Source organism: Drosophila miranda, chromosome 3 (genome assembly GCF_003369915.1).
Source record: "Drosophila miranda strain MSH22 chromosome 3, D.miranda_PacBio2.1, whole genome shotgun sequence".
Lineage (NCBI taxonomy): Eukaryota > Metazoa > Arthropoda > Insecta > Diptera > Drosophilidae > Drosophila > Drosophila miranda.
The window spans coordinates 6200447-6215512 of NC_046676.1; the positions used below are offsets into that span (position 1 = coordinate 6200447).

Here is a 15066-nt window from a genome sequence, read left to right on the forward strand (position 1 = left end):
ACAGGTCAAGCAAGCCGTCAACAAAGTCATGTCGTGACATGGGCACTAGGATACTAGACTCGTTTACCGAAGAACAAACAGTTCCTGGCAAGTTGAAGTCACCAAGAACTATCATACGATCTTTATCAGATAGCGAGGAAGAAACAGCGGTTAAAGCGGACAAGTGCTGCTCATAAATTCAAATATCCGAAAAAGGTGGGATATACGAGCAAGTAATGAATATAGCGAAAGCGGGAAGAATCAGTTTTACACACAGGAATTCCAGTTCCTGTTGAACTTGGACTGTGAACTGTTCCGACGTGAAGTAAGAGTCCACTGCAATTAGAACCCCCCCTGCACGTCGAGACGAACGGTCCTTTCTAAAAGTTGTGTACCGACCTGCCAAAACCTCGGAACTGAGAATGTCCGGCTTTAACCAGGTTTCAGTAAACACAATAACGTGGGAAGCAAATGCAACACTATCCCGGAAAAGAATGCTGAGCTTACTACGCAAGCCTCTTACATTCTGATAGGTTACTAAAAGAGAAGTTAGTTTTTTGGAAAAGTGGAAGCAAGACGGGAAGTTGAGGAAGAGGAAGTTGAGGTTGAGGGTGGCACACTGGAAAGATTTGTAAGGGATATGGGGGGCCTATTCTTCTTCTTAGCCTTAAACTCCTTCACCACCAAATGCTCCGGCCAAAATTTGGCGGAGCAAATGGTGTCAAATTGAGTTGGGGAGATGCTTATCTTAAACGAGGCTATCTCCCTGGCATAAGAGAAGTTGAATTTCTCCACCTTTAAACCCACGGCTTTTATTTTGCTTTGAATGAAAGCAATTACATCATTAGATGTGAGGTCAGGGGCCAGCCGTGAGACAAAAACTTGTCGTTTTGGTGGGTCGTTATGCTGGCCAACTCCCGATATGCCTTAACGTATCCCGTGTTTCATTCCCTATTTGCTGCCACCGTTTCACTTGCTGGGAGATTAAACGCAAACATCTTAACCAACTCTTTCGGCACCAGGTATTTCATCCTGTAATCCGGGGGAAGTTCTCCTGCCATGTGATATAAGATAGGAACGGGAGTGCAGATTATCAGACCTAGCGACTTTCTGAGGTGATGGTTGCAGTGAGATTTGATTTTGGCCAAAGGCAGATTTGGACAGGTTGCAGAATGACGAGCACGCGTACTGTACCCTACTTCTGACGAAGGCCTTGTTAAATATAAGCCCTCTCTTTGGGCTATTACCTTAGTGGTACAGTTTCTGTTCGACTCCGAGATGGCCAGATCAATGTGACCAGAGGCTGAGTTGTTTTCTGATCTCAACTCCTTGATGAATTGAGATGGGCTCTTGGAGGGCTCTATTAAATGTTAAATGTTAATGTTAATCCTAATGTAGTTGCCTAACCCCGCCGTAGCCGTCCTCTCTGGGCTTGCAGAGTTTGCCTCGTTTAAAAATTCAACCAAAATGAGTAAATACAGCTCAAAGTATTTGGAGGACAAGCTTAAACAAGAGCTTGAAGCCAAGTACGTGAATGTGGTCGATGAATCAGACGGCTGCGGAGGAAAATTCAGCGTGATTATTGTATCGGAAGCATTCAAAGGCAAACACAGAAACAGAAACACAGATTAGTCAACACGACGCTGGCCGAAGAACTAAAAGAAATACACGCTTTCTCGCAAAAGTCATACACGCCCGAAGAGTGGGAGAAAGTGCAGCAACAGCAGCAACAATAAGCCGTAACCTGTTGTCGTTCGTTTGTAGTTTGAATTTTTGCGTGCGATGATCGGATCCAGTATAGACGAAACCAGCCACCACCGAAAACAGTGAACAGTTGAACAAAGAAAGTGAAAGGGAAACAACAGACAACTGGACCGGAGTGGAGTTTGGAGTTGCTAAATAAACTACGCAAATGATCCGCTAAATGCATACGTTACATAAAAAATCAATAAAAACTTAAGTACTCGACGTATAGACACAACTTTTTGTACGCTCTCCATTACAATTTTAAATTGCTGATATACCGATAAAGACAACTCGCCGCAGAACAATACAATGCTCAAGTTCCAGGTCCACTCTCCGGGCAAGGTCATTCTCCATGGGGAACACGCTGTTGTCTACAATAGGCCCGCCCTGGCAGCTGTGGTTGGGCTGGGCACCAATCTCCAGTTCCGCCAGGAGGCGGACAGCCAGGTAGCCAGCTTCCAGCTGGAGGCTCTCAACTGCACCCTGGAGATACAGCTTGCCGACTTTAATGCGTTTCTCGAAAACTTCCGCAGCAAGTATCCGGCGGACAGCACGGCCAAGCTGATGGAGGAGGTGCGAGGGGAAGTTTCCAAGCAACTGGAAAGAGCTGCCGGCAGCACAACAAAGCCGCATACCCAACGGGCGTTCATATCCATCTACTATTTGTTGGCGGGAGCTATACTCTCATCGCCAAAAGATCCCAAGCTGACTCTTCAAACCGGTTTCCAGGTGCAGGTAGACACCGAACTGAACGTGGGCGCCGGGTTGGGTAGTTCTGCTTCATTTGGAACCGCCTTGGCAGCCGCTTTTCTAATCTTGTCCGGTCACTTTGACCAGGAGAGCTACTTGCAGGAGGAAGGCTCTTATCTCGAGCTGGGCCTACGAATCGGAACGAGTCAATCATGGAACACCATCCGGGCTGGACAACACAGTGTGCACCTACGGCGGCATGTTGCGCTATGTGAAAGGACAAGGATTTCAGTCCCTGCGCATACAGAAACCGCTCAAAATTCTGCTCGTTGACAGTCGCGTGAGCCGCAGTACGGCAGACATCGTGGCTAAGCGAAGCGATTTGGCAAGCCTGTGAGGAGCTGGTGACAGCAGCTGTCCCACTTTACGAGAGCTTCGGCAATGCTCAGGACGACAGTGCAAAGTTTGAAAAACTCGAACGCCTCTTCCAAATTAACAACGATCTTCTGAAGGCTATTGGTGTGTCGCACCCCAAACTGGAACAAATATTCACCATTGCGTTTAAGAGAGGCTTCTTCTCGAAGCTAACAGGCGCCGGAGCTGGTGGCTATGCAATTGTCCTGCTGCCAGAGAACTACGATTGCAACGAAGTGTACTGGAAGCTTAAGGAGGAACTGGAGTCGGCGGGTTTTGGCGTTCATGTGACGACAGCTGGCGGCGTTGGATTACGTGTTAGCTCTTTGGATGATTGATCCAACACTTGCTCCATTTTGTATTGCTATTGTTTGTATTCGTGGTTTTGTTATGACTTAAAAATAAAGATTTGCATTTGTATTTTGTACGGCCAAAAACTATTTAGCGTTGACTCCTATCGCGGGATTTGTAGACAATACCCCGGTTCTTCATATCTCTTAAAGTTGATTGAGGTAAAGTTCCTGATACGGATATAGCATAGATGCCGCGTGTAAATCGAGCTGCAATATACATACAATTTAAATTAAAAACTGTCTGTCAGTGCAGCACTCCATTGAGATTAATTTACCTAATCGCTGCCATTTCGCCACCCAGGAATCGGTGGGTGTTGTCAAAGCTATAAGCCCATCAAAATTGTTGCTGGTGTGGTCGTACACATTATCTTTGTTGCCTTTCATGCGCAAGAACTCTTCGCAGTTTTCGCAGCCGTCAGTCTCAAATTGATCAAAACTCTGAAAGACGCGATTGATGATTTGATGCGTGATTTGATGCAGAGTTGAGCAAGCAACCAAGTTAACCTACCTTCACCAAGGAACAAACCAGGCACGCCCGCAGACCCCTCAGATCCTTGGGTATCGCGTCAAAGGACATCGTTTTTTTTTGTTTTTTTTTTTTTTTAGGGTTTAAGTTACCCTTGAGTAGCGTGGGATTATTTGGCCGACCGCCTTTTGAAGATGGAAATTGTAAATTTTTTGACTATTCAAAGAATAGAAGATGTTGGAGTACTGTTATAATTTTACATCAATTCCGTCGATGAACTCAATTAGTGTTTGGTACGCGCTGATGTTTTCTTTTTTAAAGAATTTTTAGATTATACTTTCTTAGAGATGGGAAGTTTTGCCTTGCTTTGTTGTACTTGGTACAATTAAAAATTACGTGCGAGTCGTTATCGATACTATCGCATGCATTTTTGCGAGTGTGTGCCTATCAAATGCGTTACCACTAATAGGCTCTGCACACTGAGCCCATCCCGGGGGAATGGTGGGATTTTTTGACAGATGTGAAACTCCGATTCACACTGCCACCATCCACCATCCACCATCCACCATCCGTCAAAAACAGCTGATGCCAATAACAAGTTCATTAAATTTGCGCGGAAGATTTATTAATTCTTGGTTCTTATAATGGATGATGAAGATATAGCAATTATTTCGGCTGTGGTTCAACAGCAAAATATTTTCTTGCACCAACTAATAATGTTGCTGTCAATGAATAATGATGATGACGATGATGAATTTAACATTGACGAGGATGAGATGACCCAGATGACTGCCATAAAAACACAAAAGCCAGGAAGATTATGGTCGTTTGTGAGTACTTCTACTAACTTCAACCATAGTTTAAAGTACAAGGACATATTTTATGGTTTTAGAAGCGGTTCGGGACATTTTGGGAGAAAGATGTACCAGAAAACAACGAACCTCTCCGAATGGAGAGGCCCTGCTTTGATATTTTAGTGAATCGGCTTGAAGTGCTGCGAAAGAAGGACACCAACTGCCGAGCTGCAATTCCTTTGGAAAAGCGCATCGCCATTGCGCTATACACTTTGGGCTCGTCCTCTGAGTACCGAACAGTTGGCAGGCTTTTCGGTGTAGCTCCAAACAGTGTGTGTAATATCCTGCACGAGTTTTGCAGAGCACTTATAGGTATGCAAATATCTTGCACAAAAATATGTATTTAGCAAGTTGGTTTAATGTCCTAAATTATTTAAATCCGATTCTTTTTAGATACAGATTTACATATGTAAATATCGGCTCTGCAGGAAGGTGCAATGACTCGATGATATACCAGAAGTCAAGCCTTGCAAAACATATCGAAGCATCGGCCTTACTCCAAGAGAAAGCCAAGGAAATAAGCGGAGTAAACGTCCCTGTAATGCTTATCGGGGGACTCGGCATTTAGGTTTTCTAAAAAGCTGATGAAACCTTAATAATAACCTCAATAAATTAATAAAACTTACTGTCGTTGTCCAATGTGCTCTGCTCCATGTTGTTTGCACTCAAGATGCCAAATCAGCGAACTTCAGTTCAGCGCCCTGAATGTGACGGTCAACCGGCGGTAATCTGATATCTTGCACATGCCGCAAGATCAGCATTATCGCTTATGCCAAGTCGGCTTACCGACTGTAGCTTTGTAGCTCTAAGTACATATATTTTGTAGCTTTGCATTCTTTGGCAATTAAATACTTTTGATTCAGCTTATGCCCCAGCTTGCTGGTGGCTCCTAGTTTTAGTTCTGTTCTTATAACGAAAGCTAACGCTTGTTAATAAACCTTGCTCCGGCAACCAGCCGTAAACACTTTGAATTATTAATTCTATACCACTGTACCACAAGGCCAGTGATAAGAGAGACAGTTATCTCTCCAACATAATCTTCATAAAGGATTCTATACCACGGAACCCGCACGAGGACCACCGCATCAAGCAGCTAAGGCTACTTGGACATACGGACAACTTAATTTACACATGTGAATTTTTGCGTGGTCCGCGCAAATCTTCAATTTTCTGCTTCCATATGTCAATCAGCAGGCTCTCAAGCGCGGCACTCCATTTCACCCTGCCGCCTGCTGTTGTTCTCTTGTTTGCTGCATTGTGTAATAATATTATATATTATAAACAATAAAAAACAAATATATCTATTCAACGTACCACTGGAGGAGTTTTCTGGCACTAAATCCATTTTATTAATAAGTTTTTCAAAAATTTGGTCTGCTGTCCTTCCGAGCTGTTCTGTTCTTGTTTTTGTTTTTTGTTAATTTTGTCACAATCATTGTTTACGTTTTCGCAATGAATAACATTTTTCCATTGTGAATGAGTTATTCAGAGTTGCATTTGAAAACCATCGGCTAACTATCGCATAGAAACGTGCGGTTTAGGAACATCCAAAATGGATGGTGGACTAACTGGGAAATTTTCGGAACGGCAAAACCTTACGGACCATCCCCGAAATGGATGGTGGATGGTCGTCAGTGTGAATAGCCTATAAGCAGTCTGTTGATTCTTTTAGTTTAGTTTAGTTTTATTTAGGAACCACGGCTTGGATGATGTTGAGGGGAAAAGCGAGCAGTAACCTCGGTGCTTGACGCTAAAAATTCTGTGTATTTCACGCATAGAGTCTTTAAGGTTACATTTAACCACTGTGTATTTCCCTCGTCTGTGGGCTTCTTTGGCTGCTGCGTCAACTGAAGTGTTCTGATGGATGTTAGCGTGTCCGGGAATGTAGTGAACCTCTACATTTCTTAGATGTTGATTTTGTTGAACCTTTTCTCTGATTTTGTAGGCGATAAAGCGTGCTTGTTAACCGCAGAACCATTGAAAAAATCTCAACTCTATCTATTATGCTGGCCAACTCCCGATATGCCTTAACGTATCCCGTGTTTCATTCCCTATTTGCTGCCACCGTTTCACTTGCTGGGAGATTAAACGCAAACAACTTAACCAACTCTTTCGGCACCAGGAATCTCATCCTGTAATCCGGGGGAAGTTCTCCTGCCATGTGATATAAGATAGGAACGGGAGTGCAGATTATCAGACCTAGCGACTTTCTGAGGTGATGGTTGCAGTGAGATTTGATTTTGGCCAAAGGCAGATTTGGACAGGTTGCAGAATGACGAGCACGCGTACTGTACCCTACTTCTGACGAAGGCCTTGTTAAATATAAGCCCTCTCTTAGGGCTATTACCTTAGTGGTACAGCTTCTGTTCGACTCCGAGATGGCCAAATCAATGTGACCAGAGGCTGAGTTGTTTGCTGAGATAGTCCTGCCTAGGTATTTGATCTGCTCTACTTTTCTGATCTCAACTCCTTGATGTGAGATATCTAGCGCAGTTCTACGATTGTTGAAGTAAATCACTTTAGATTTCACCGGATTGATTGACAGATTTAGCCTATTGCATTTTCCTTCGATCTTATCTATACTGTCTTTCAGCACACGTTTCGCAACGGACACATCTTTATGAAAACAAACTATGAAAAAGTCATCAGCATACTGAAACAGAAAGCAGTTATGACTGTTAATATCTTGTTGTTCGGCTGTGTAAAGGTTGAAAAGGGTTGGGCTAAGACAGCTACCCTGGCTAACACCTCTGTTCACCTCTACCTCGCTTTTGCCCTTTATGATTCGTCTATTAAGAAAGCTGGTGATCCAAGCCGTGAGACTTGGATTGGACCGCATATCCCTCATCCTGTGCTCGAGTGTGTCCACTCTTACGCAGTCAAACGCTCTTTGTAGATCTAGACAAGCTGCGAAAACCAGACATCCCCTCGCTTTCAGTGCCAGAAACTTGTTGATAAGGTCGTTGATGCACAGCGCTGTGGACCTGTTTCTCCTGAAGGCATAGGACCTGACCGGCAGCAGGTCACAGTTTGCTATGTGCTCGACCAACTTCAACTTTATCAACCCCTCTATGGATTTAAAAAGCGTGTTAATCAAACAAATGGGCCTGTAGTTTTGGAAGGAGGTAGGGTCTGCATTCTTCTTGGGGATGGGTACCACCTTTATCCTGCGCCAGACTTCAGTGATGACGCCACTCAGCCATACCTTATTTATAATTTCAACAATTTCTTGTTTTTTCCCAATCGGGAGCTTTTGAAGCATCCTGAAAGAGATGCCACCAGGGCCTCTAGCCGAATTAGGGCTCCGAATAAGGGTTGCTCTTGAGGTTTAATGTTTTTATTCCTAAAATTTCCAAGTCGTTATCTATTTTTAAAATGATGAATTGAATGTAAATCCTAATGTAGATCCCTACCCCGCCGTAGCCGTCCTCTCTGGGCTTGCAGAAAAAGTTATAATCCAAATATCTGAAGTCCGCGTTGTTCAGCAAACAGATCTCTGAGAAAATGGCCATACCTATTGCGTTGTTTTCTAGGAACATTGAGAGGAGCTGTTTGTTGTTGTTGTGTGTCAGACTTTGAATATTTAGCTGAAGAATCTTCATTGTTGGATGTTTTGGAAACTAACTGCCATCCCTTGCGCAATCTGACGCCTATCTAGTTCTGCGTTGGAAGCATTGACAAATTCTCTAATTTCCTCAATAAATTGTTTCGCTATAGAATGACCTTTAATGATGTTATTTGGATCAAATCTTCCAGAGAAGACGCCACGGATGAAGATCTAACAAATTTCTCGCTCATTTGGAAGCAGTCTGCGCTTATCGAGTTCCTCCACTCTGCCATGTTGGCTGCTGCCTTGGCCGCCTCTGCATTCCGGGCGGCAGCCCTATTGGATTTGGTCACCTCCGCGAAAGACGTGACAGAATGAATTTCCCTGGCGGACTCTGAACTGTTATTTAGGAGTTCAGGGGAGCGGTTAAATTGCCAAATAGGTCTGGAATGTCTTGAAATATATTAATTATTTTTCTTCCGCAAACAATGTTAGGTACGCGCCATACCAGTGTTGAACAACGTATCGTATCTTACTTTTTAATTGAATTAATTAACTTATATTCCGCAGTTGAAATGGTAGTGCTTTGATAAATTACGCGAAAGCTGATTGCTGCTGGTGGCAGTTTCTAAATAGCACAATCCCATATCGATGCAGGAATAAAATATCGTTGCAAAATATCGATGCAGGAATAAAAAATCGTTGCAAAGTATCGATTCAATAACGAAACAACTGTTCCCACCTACTTTGTTAGGTTTAAGAACAGCTGATTGCACGTCAACTGTTATTACAATTGTTGACTTAAAAAGTGGAATTTACGATAAACAAGCAGCCGGCGAATATGCTCGCCACATAGCAATGAACTTGAGCCCTGAATCCTCTGATTTCAATCAATTTATTAAAAGCAAACTTTACCGGACCAGCGGAAAATGTGGTGGGAATCATTGGACTCTATTTGAAGTGGTCGAATAAATAATTCTGCCTTATTCTTCCATTAGCGATATATGCGCGCCATTCGGAGGTATATGTCCAGGTGAAGCCGACTCCAACACCTCGAGTCAGTGCACCAGCACCAGCCATGGCGGAGACTAACAACAACATAGCCCACATTCGGCATGACATTTGGTTCCACATTGCCATGCATATAGATCCGGAGGACGTGCAGACATTCGCCCTGATATGCAAACAGACTGCCGGGCTTGTGAGTTCACGAGCATTCTGGCGGAACCTGTATAAACGGTGCTGCGCGGGCGAGACGTTGGGCTGGAACCTGGACTTGCCGGCCCAGTTGCAGATGGAGCACATACGTGGCTGTGATACAAAAACTTTGCGATCGCTTGTCATTAAGGCGCTCTTTTACTGCCACAGACCTTTGAAAGTGCGACTAGACCAGGGATACAATCTCGACTGGCTGGTGCATCGTACCTTTGTCTCATGCTGGCAAAAACAATATCAATGCCTGTGGATAATGTGCTATAAGCTGTGGAATAAGCAGCCTGCAGGAGTAAACGTTGAAGAGGAGGAGGTCCCGGCCATCGAAGTAGTAAACGATTGGGAGTCTCTGGCAGAAGAGGACGAAGCGCAGCTACCACCAGCCATTGGCAATCCAAACGAAGGAGTGGTGCTACTGGTGGTGCTATGCCGCCAGTTTGTGCCTACACCTACGCGATTGGTCTATAGTCAACAGCAGTCGCGGTTTCGCCTCAGAGCCACCCGGGAGCTGCTCTGCACAGATATGCGGGCGAAGAACTTGGAGCTAGACTTCGCCGAGGAGAGCTGCAGCGCAGCGACTGTCACTGTAAAGTACGCGCGCATAGAAAAGTACAAAGTATTGCCCTGGTGGCATCCAGACTTCCAGAGATTTGTCAAATAAACGCCTAGTTACACTTGCCTATTACACTGGCTTCATTATCATCAGAAGAGCAAGTTGATTTTTATCTTTCTGAAGGCACTGACAGTGTTGTGTTAGGTGCTCCTTATCTACACGCCGTGGTCGGCGTGGGACAGGAGGGGGCCGGCTTCAACGACCTGGAGATGCTCGACGAGGGAATGGAGAACGCTCGCGTCGCTGCCGGCGTGGGTGCTCGTGCCCTTCAACTGCAGGGCTGCACAGATGTCTTCGTGGAGTCGATGGAGTATGTGAAGCAGGCGGCCGAGGGGAGCGCCTTGGCCGTCTGGCGCTACCTCTTGGCAATTTGTGTGAAAATGTTGGGGGGGTGGTGGTGGGGGTACTTCAATTAAAAACAAATTTGGAACGCGGAACACTAACAAAGGAAATTTGTAACGAACATCATCAGATTACTTGCCGTCGGGCCAAGCCATTTGAAACAGAAACTGAACGATGGTGCGAGTGGGACGGCCAGTCATGCGGTCCTTCAGCAAATATGGGAGCGGATTGTAGCGCGTCAGCATGCCCACGTTGCGGATGTCCAGGTGGGCCCAGAACGGCGGCAGCGATGCAGCTGGAGGCGGGGCCACGTCCGCGGTTGCTGATGTCAAAGGTCTCGTCCGGCATGATCAGCTCCTTGAAGTAGCGCCACAGGGGCAGACGCCAAACGCGATCGCCCGTAAGGGCACCGGTCTTCTCGAACTGCTTGTAGACGAAGTTCGAATTGCTGAAAATCCCGGCTGCTGCTCCTCCCAGCGCTGGGCAGACGGCGTAGCCCACTGTAGCAATGTCCACTGCCATGCGCGGCTTGTATGTCGTCTGGGCGTAGAGCAAGGGATCGGCCATTGCCACCACACCAGCCTTGCTGACGTCCACGAAGCCGAGCGACTTGCCATTGAGAAGGGTCACTACGTCGCCAGGCTTGGCCGCCATTCCAGAGGACATGTTCTCGCACAACGGCAGCAGTGCCGTTATGTTTAGGGCCAGGCGACGGGCCAGGTTCTGCGATTCGGCCTTGAACAGGCCCCGCATCCAGGCATCCGAGTCGGGAGAGTCGTACAGCACCAAGGCCAAGGCGCTCCCCTCGGCCGCCTGCTCCGCATACGCCATCGACTCCACGAAGACGTCTGTGCAGCTGTGCAGTTGAAGGGCACGAGCACCCACGCCGGCAGCGACGCGAGCGTTCTCCATTCCCTCGTCGAGCATCTCCAGGTCGTTGAAGCCGGCCCCCTCCTGTCCCACGCCGACCACGGCCACCGCACGGAACTCCGCATCCACGTTCATGAAGACACGGCCTTTTCCCAGCTGGCCACTCAGGCCCGTCTCGCGTATCAGATCAGTGATCTTACCCTGGACACGATCGTCAAACTTCTCGCCGGATGGTGTCATCTTGGGCTGGCGGTCCCCCTTCTGGTGTACACGCCCACCACAACGCCTTTGATCACCGACAGGCATTTCTCGGCGTATTGCCGTCGCTGTTCCACATCTCTGCGTCTGGCCAGGGATGTGTGCTGGACACGCCTGCACAGGGCGTGCATCAAGCGTACAGACTTCATCGCTTAATGATAGTGACAGTCCCTCGCGACAGATTACGAAAGTTCTCTTATTTTTCAGACAGTTGCAGACAAAAGTTGATTTTTTTTTTCCGAATAAAAAAAATTTAAAACTAAAAAGTAGAGAGAATAGATGTGCTTCCAACAGCTGATTCGAAAGGAATGAGATATCCCAAGGCTCAAACTCTGGCAGGGAAACATTGCCAACGCCTGCTGAGATTCGAGGAATTATTGAATTTCCGAACAGAACGAAGTTTACCGAAGAACAGGTCTCAAATCGAGAGAATACATATATTTTTCGCGTAATCAAAAGAAACAAAAGATTTATCCCTCATCGGAATCGGATTGATTTGTCGGCTTGAGGCTGCCAAAGACCTTGGCCGGTATGGCCTTTTGTTCGAAGCGCAGTTTCTTCATGATGAGGCCCTCGTCATCGGTTTTGGTTGTGGCCTGGCCTGCCTCGGCCTGGTCTCCACTCGGCTGCTGCGGGTCCTCCTCCTCATCCTCGTCGTCGTCCTCGCTGTCGCCAATATCAATCTCATCCGGATTGACGACTGTATTTTCCTTGCCCTTGGCCCCGCCCTGGGTCTCGCCACGCACAAACATGATATTGGAGGCAGCCTTCTCGGCGGGCTGCTGCTTGGCCTCGGCCGCCGCCTGGCGGGCCTTCTCCTCGAGCAGCCGCATGGCATCCGGTCCGGAGCCAGCACCAGCATCGGCAGCCACACCATTCGTGTTCGTGTTAACAAACTGCGCAGCCATCATGTTGACCTGAGTGTTGTAGGTGGCCTGAATGGAGCGCTTGATCCGCAGCATTTCACGCATTGTATCCTCGTTGCCATGACGCACCTCGAACTCCTTCCAGGTCTGCCAGAAGTCGGCCGTGATGCGGGGATCGCACACCTGTTGGGACAAAGCAGAAGAGAGCTTAGAATATTGACGATCCAACGGTTAAATGTCGACTCACCTGTGAGCAATGGGCGTAGATGGCCCTGGCTCGATCCACCTCGCCCAGCTTCGTCTCCAGCTCGGCGAATTTGACGCACATGTGGCGCATATGCTGCTCGGGCAGGGCCTCGATGGCCTTCTCGTAGATCTCCCTGGTGCGTGGCAGGCCGTAGATCTCGGCGGCCTTCTTCACAAATATGTTGTACATGTCGAACATCTCCTCTTCCTTGACGGCGGACGTGGCGCGATCGTAGACGGCCATGGCATGCCGGGCCAGGCCGTGCTCCTCCTCCAGCTTCGCGTAGAGTAGGTAAAAGAATTTGGCATGCTCGGCGGGACACTGATCCAGGCACTGTTCGAAGAGGTCGCGGGCCCGCTCCAGCTTTGTGCCCCCGTAGCGCGCGAGGAACTTGCTCAGATACGAGTTCCAGATGTCGTACACATTCGGCCACTTAAACAGGGCAATGCCCTTCTCGTAGGCCCGATAGGCCTCCTCGAAGTAGTTGTGCTCCTCGAGGAACATGCCGTAGTTGATGATCACCTGCGGCGTGCAGATCTTCAGGTCGATGATGCGCTCGTAGACGGCCTTGCAGGTCTTGAAGGTGCCAAAGGACTCCTCCAGATCGGCGTACATGGACCAAACCTTCAGGGATCTGTGGAGGCGTGACTGCACTGTCTCCGAGTCGTCGTGATACGCCACCTTCCGCTTGGGCATGGCCGTGGCACGTTGCATCAGCTTGAGGGCTGCCTCGAACTGCTGCTGGCGCAGCTCCATCTCCGCCCACTCGCACCACACGGCGGCCAGATCCTCCACCTTGACGTACTCCACCTCGGTGCCCCGCTCGAAGACCACGCGGGCATCCTCCACCTGGCCATTGGACTCGTAGAACTTGGCAAACTCCACCCAGAGGGTGTGCAGCTTTCCCACCGCCAGCTTGGGCTGTACTGTCTGCACGGCCTCGGTGTAGGTGTTGATGATCTCCGTGGGCTTGTCCTCGTACAGGTTGACCCGCTTGTGCCACTCGTGAACGTTGTGCGGATTCTGGCGCAGCAGGACACTGTTCAGCAGCAGCAGACGCCTCTCCATGAGGTATTCGAAGCGCGACAGGCGCAGCTCCACATCGATGTCGTCCTCCTCGGTGGCCTCCTCATTCTTGGCCACCTCCTCCATGCGCTTGTTCAACGACAGCTCCTCGAACTGCGCGTACTCGTCAAAAACTTGGGTGAAGTCCCGCACTGTGGTCACCGTTTGAATGGCCTCCTCGTAGATGTCCCTGGCCCGGTCAAACAGCCCCGAGCGCACATAGTAGTCGGCCAGGGAGTTCCACAGGTGTCCGAGCTGATCGGTGTACCGCCGCAGGCCGCCTCTGATGATTGCGTCCACATTCAGGGAGTGCACCTTGTGCGGGTTCTTCGAGATGAGGTCGCACAGCTCGTTCCACAGCTGGTGGTTGGACTTGCCGTGCTTCGAAACGAAATACTCGTTGTCCACTATGTCGGCCAGCTGCTGGGCCGCCTCGTCCAGCTTCTCCACCTGCTGCAGGTACTCCACATACTCCTCGGCATCCTCCGGAAACAGCTTCAGATAGCGCCTGTACACCCTCAGCGCCGTCTCGGGCATGTCGAAGCGTTGCACGAACTTCAGGAACAGCGGCCAGATCCTGCCGTGCTGTGTGATGGGCAGTGCCCTCAGCGCCCGGTCGAAGACGTGCCGCGTGCGGGTCACCTTGCATTGGGTGGTCATGAAGACGCCATAGTCGATCCAGATGCGCGGCATCTTGTGCATGAAGACGAGGGCCCGCTCGAACGTGTTGTTCACCTGCTCGTACATGGGATCTGTGGGTATCTTTCCCCGGACCTGCTTCCTTCGCGTTCGCAGATAGTTGTGCCAAATCTTGTAGCTGCCGGGCAGCTCCTTCAGGGCGCGCTCGTACACCAGATTCACACCATTATTGGGCGCCTTGGCCTTGTGATCTATGTAGCGAAGCCAGTGCTTCACGGAGTAGGCATTCCTCAGAATTTCCTCCTCATAGGGAACATCTTCCTCTTCCTAAAAAGAACACCGTAGCGTAACCGAGTGTAAAACAAACGTCAAACTGTATTTACTACGTAATACTTACAAAATTGAGTTCTGCATTTGAGGTTTTGCCGGTTTTTGCCACCATTTTCACGGCGGAAATTAGCAATTTTCACAAAACACAAAAAGCCGCAAAACGTTTTTCTGAGCGTCGCAAAAACAGCTGTTCGACAAGAGTTGCCACGTAGGAGTAAGAAAATATCAAAACACAAAATACCGAAATAGAAAAAGATAAATAAAATAGGGCCGTAAATAACCTGCTATTGATTCTTGCCACCATACTTCTTGCGAATATAGTATTTTCTAGTGTTTTCCAGTATATTTCAAGACGCGTTATGGACTTACCCTCTTTTTTAGAAATGCCAGAGGTTTTTCACACTAGTGCTTCCATGAAACAAAACCGGCAAAGATTGTCAACACCTGAGGTGTCGCTTTTGGTAATTACATAAAAATGTAGTTAATAAGTAGCAGCTGTGTAGTTACCATGTAAGGAAATATATTTAGTGGAAATTGTTATCGACCGTGTCTGCTTAAACCTTTTTTTATAAGCA

General features: G+C 47.9%; 5 protein-coding genes, 1 long non-coding RNA gene and 2 pseudogenes across 7 annotated transcripts; 4 read left to right on the plus strand and 4 right to left on the minus strand.

Moving 5' to 3' along the window:
* Positions 1-1413: 1413 nt before the first annotated feature.
* LOC117187857 lies at positions 1414-1965 on the plus strand (annotated as a pseudogene).
* A 51-nt stretch (positions 1966-2016) lies between these two features.
* On the plus strand, positions 2017-3269 carry LOC117187852 (annotated as a pseudogene).
* Positions 3180-4003, minus strand: LOC108158157 (transcription elongation factor SPT4). Its single transcript, XM_017290379.1, has 3 exons — positions 3691-4003; positions 3458-3620; positions 3180-3389 (listed from the first exon to the last, which is right to left on the minus strand). The coding sequence occupies exons 1-3, from the start codon at positions 3757-3759 to the stop codon at positions 3271-3273; spliced, it is 351 nt and encodes a 116-aa protein (XP_017145868.1). The 5' UTR covers positions 3760-4003; the 3' UTR covers positions 3180-3270.
* A 105-nt stretch (positions 4004-4108) lies between these two features.
* On the plus strand, positions 4109-5529 carry LOC108158156. Its single transcript, XM_017290378.2, has 3 exons — positions 4109-4478; positions 4541-4814; positions 4896-5529. Exons 1-3 carry the CDS (start codon positions 4293-4295, stop codon positions 4913-4915), a joined length of 480 nt encoding a protein of 159 aa, XP_017145867.1. The 5' UTR covers positions 4109-4292; the 3' UTR covers positions 4916-5529.
* On the minus strand, positions 5339-5954 carry LOC117187858. The gene is made up of 2 exons (XR_004472383.1): positions 5817-5954; positions 5339-5752 (listed from the first exon to the last, which is right to left on the minus strand). It is a non-coding gene; the product is annotated as an uncharacterized LOC117187858 (long non-coding RNA).
* Positions 5955-8791: 2837 nt separating this feature from the next.
* LOC108158152 (transmembrane protein 183) lies at positions 8792-9969 on the plus strand. 2 transcript variants are annotated; one of them, XM_017290374.2, is made up of 2 exons: positions 8792-8980; positions 9048-9969. In XM_017290374.2, exons 1-2 carry the CDS (start codon positions 8908-8910, stop codon positions 9920-9922), a joined length of 948 nt encoding a protein of 315 aa, XP_017145863.1. In that variant the 5' UTR covers positions 8792-8907; the 3' UTR covers positions 9923-9969. The 2 variants fall into 2 exon arrangements, with proteins under 2 accessions (XP_017145863.1, XP_017145862.1); XM_017290373.2 differs by having other exon boundaries at positions 8793-8983.
* A 60-nt stretch (positions 9970-10029) lies between these two features.
* LOC108158150 (cytosol aminopeptidase) lies at positions 10030-11326 on the minus strand. The gene is made up of 2 exons (XM_017290370.2): positions 10468-11326; positions 10030-10154 (listed from the first exon to the last, which is right to left on the minus strand). Exons 1-2 carry the CDS (start codon positions 11324-11326, stop codon positions 10030-10032), a joined length of 984 nt encoding a protein of 327 aa, XP_017145859.2.
* Positions 11327-11744: 418 nt separating this feature from the next.
* Positions 11745-14707, minus strand: LOC108158143 (pre-mRNA-splicing factor syf1 homolog). The gene is made up of 3 exons (XM_017290360.2): positions 14559-14707; positions 12458-14488; positions 11745-12393 (listed from the first exon to the last, which is right to left on the minus strand). Exons 1-3 carry the CDS (start codon positions 14601-14603, stop codon positions 11815-11817), a joined length of 2655 nt encoding a protein of 884 aa, XP_017145849.1. The 5' UTR covers positions 14604-14707; the 3' UTR covers positions 11745-11814.
* Positions 14708-15066: the final 359 nt, after the last annotated feature.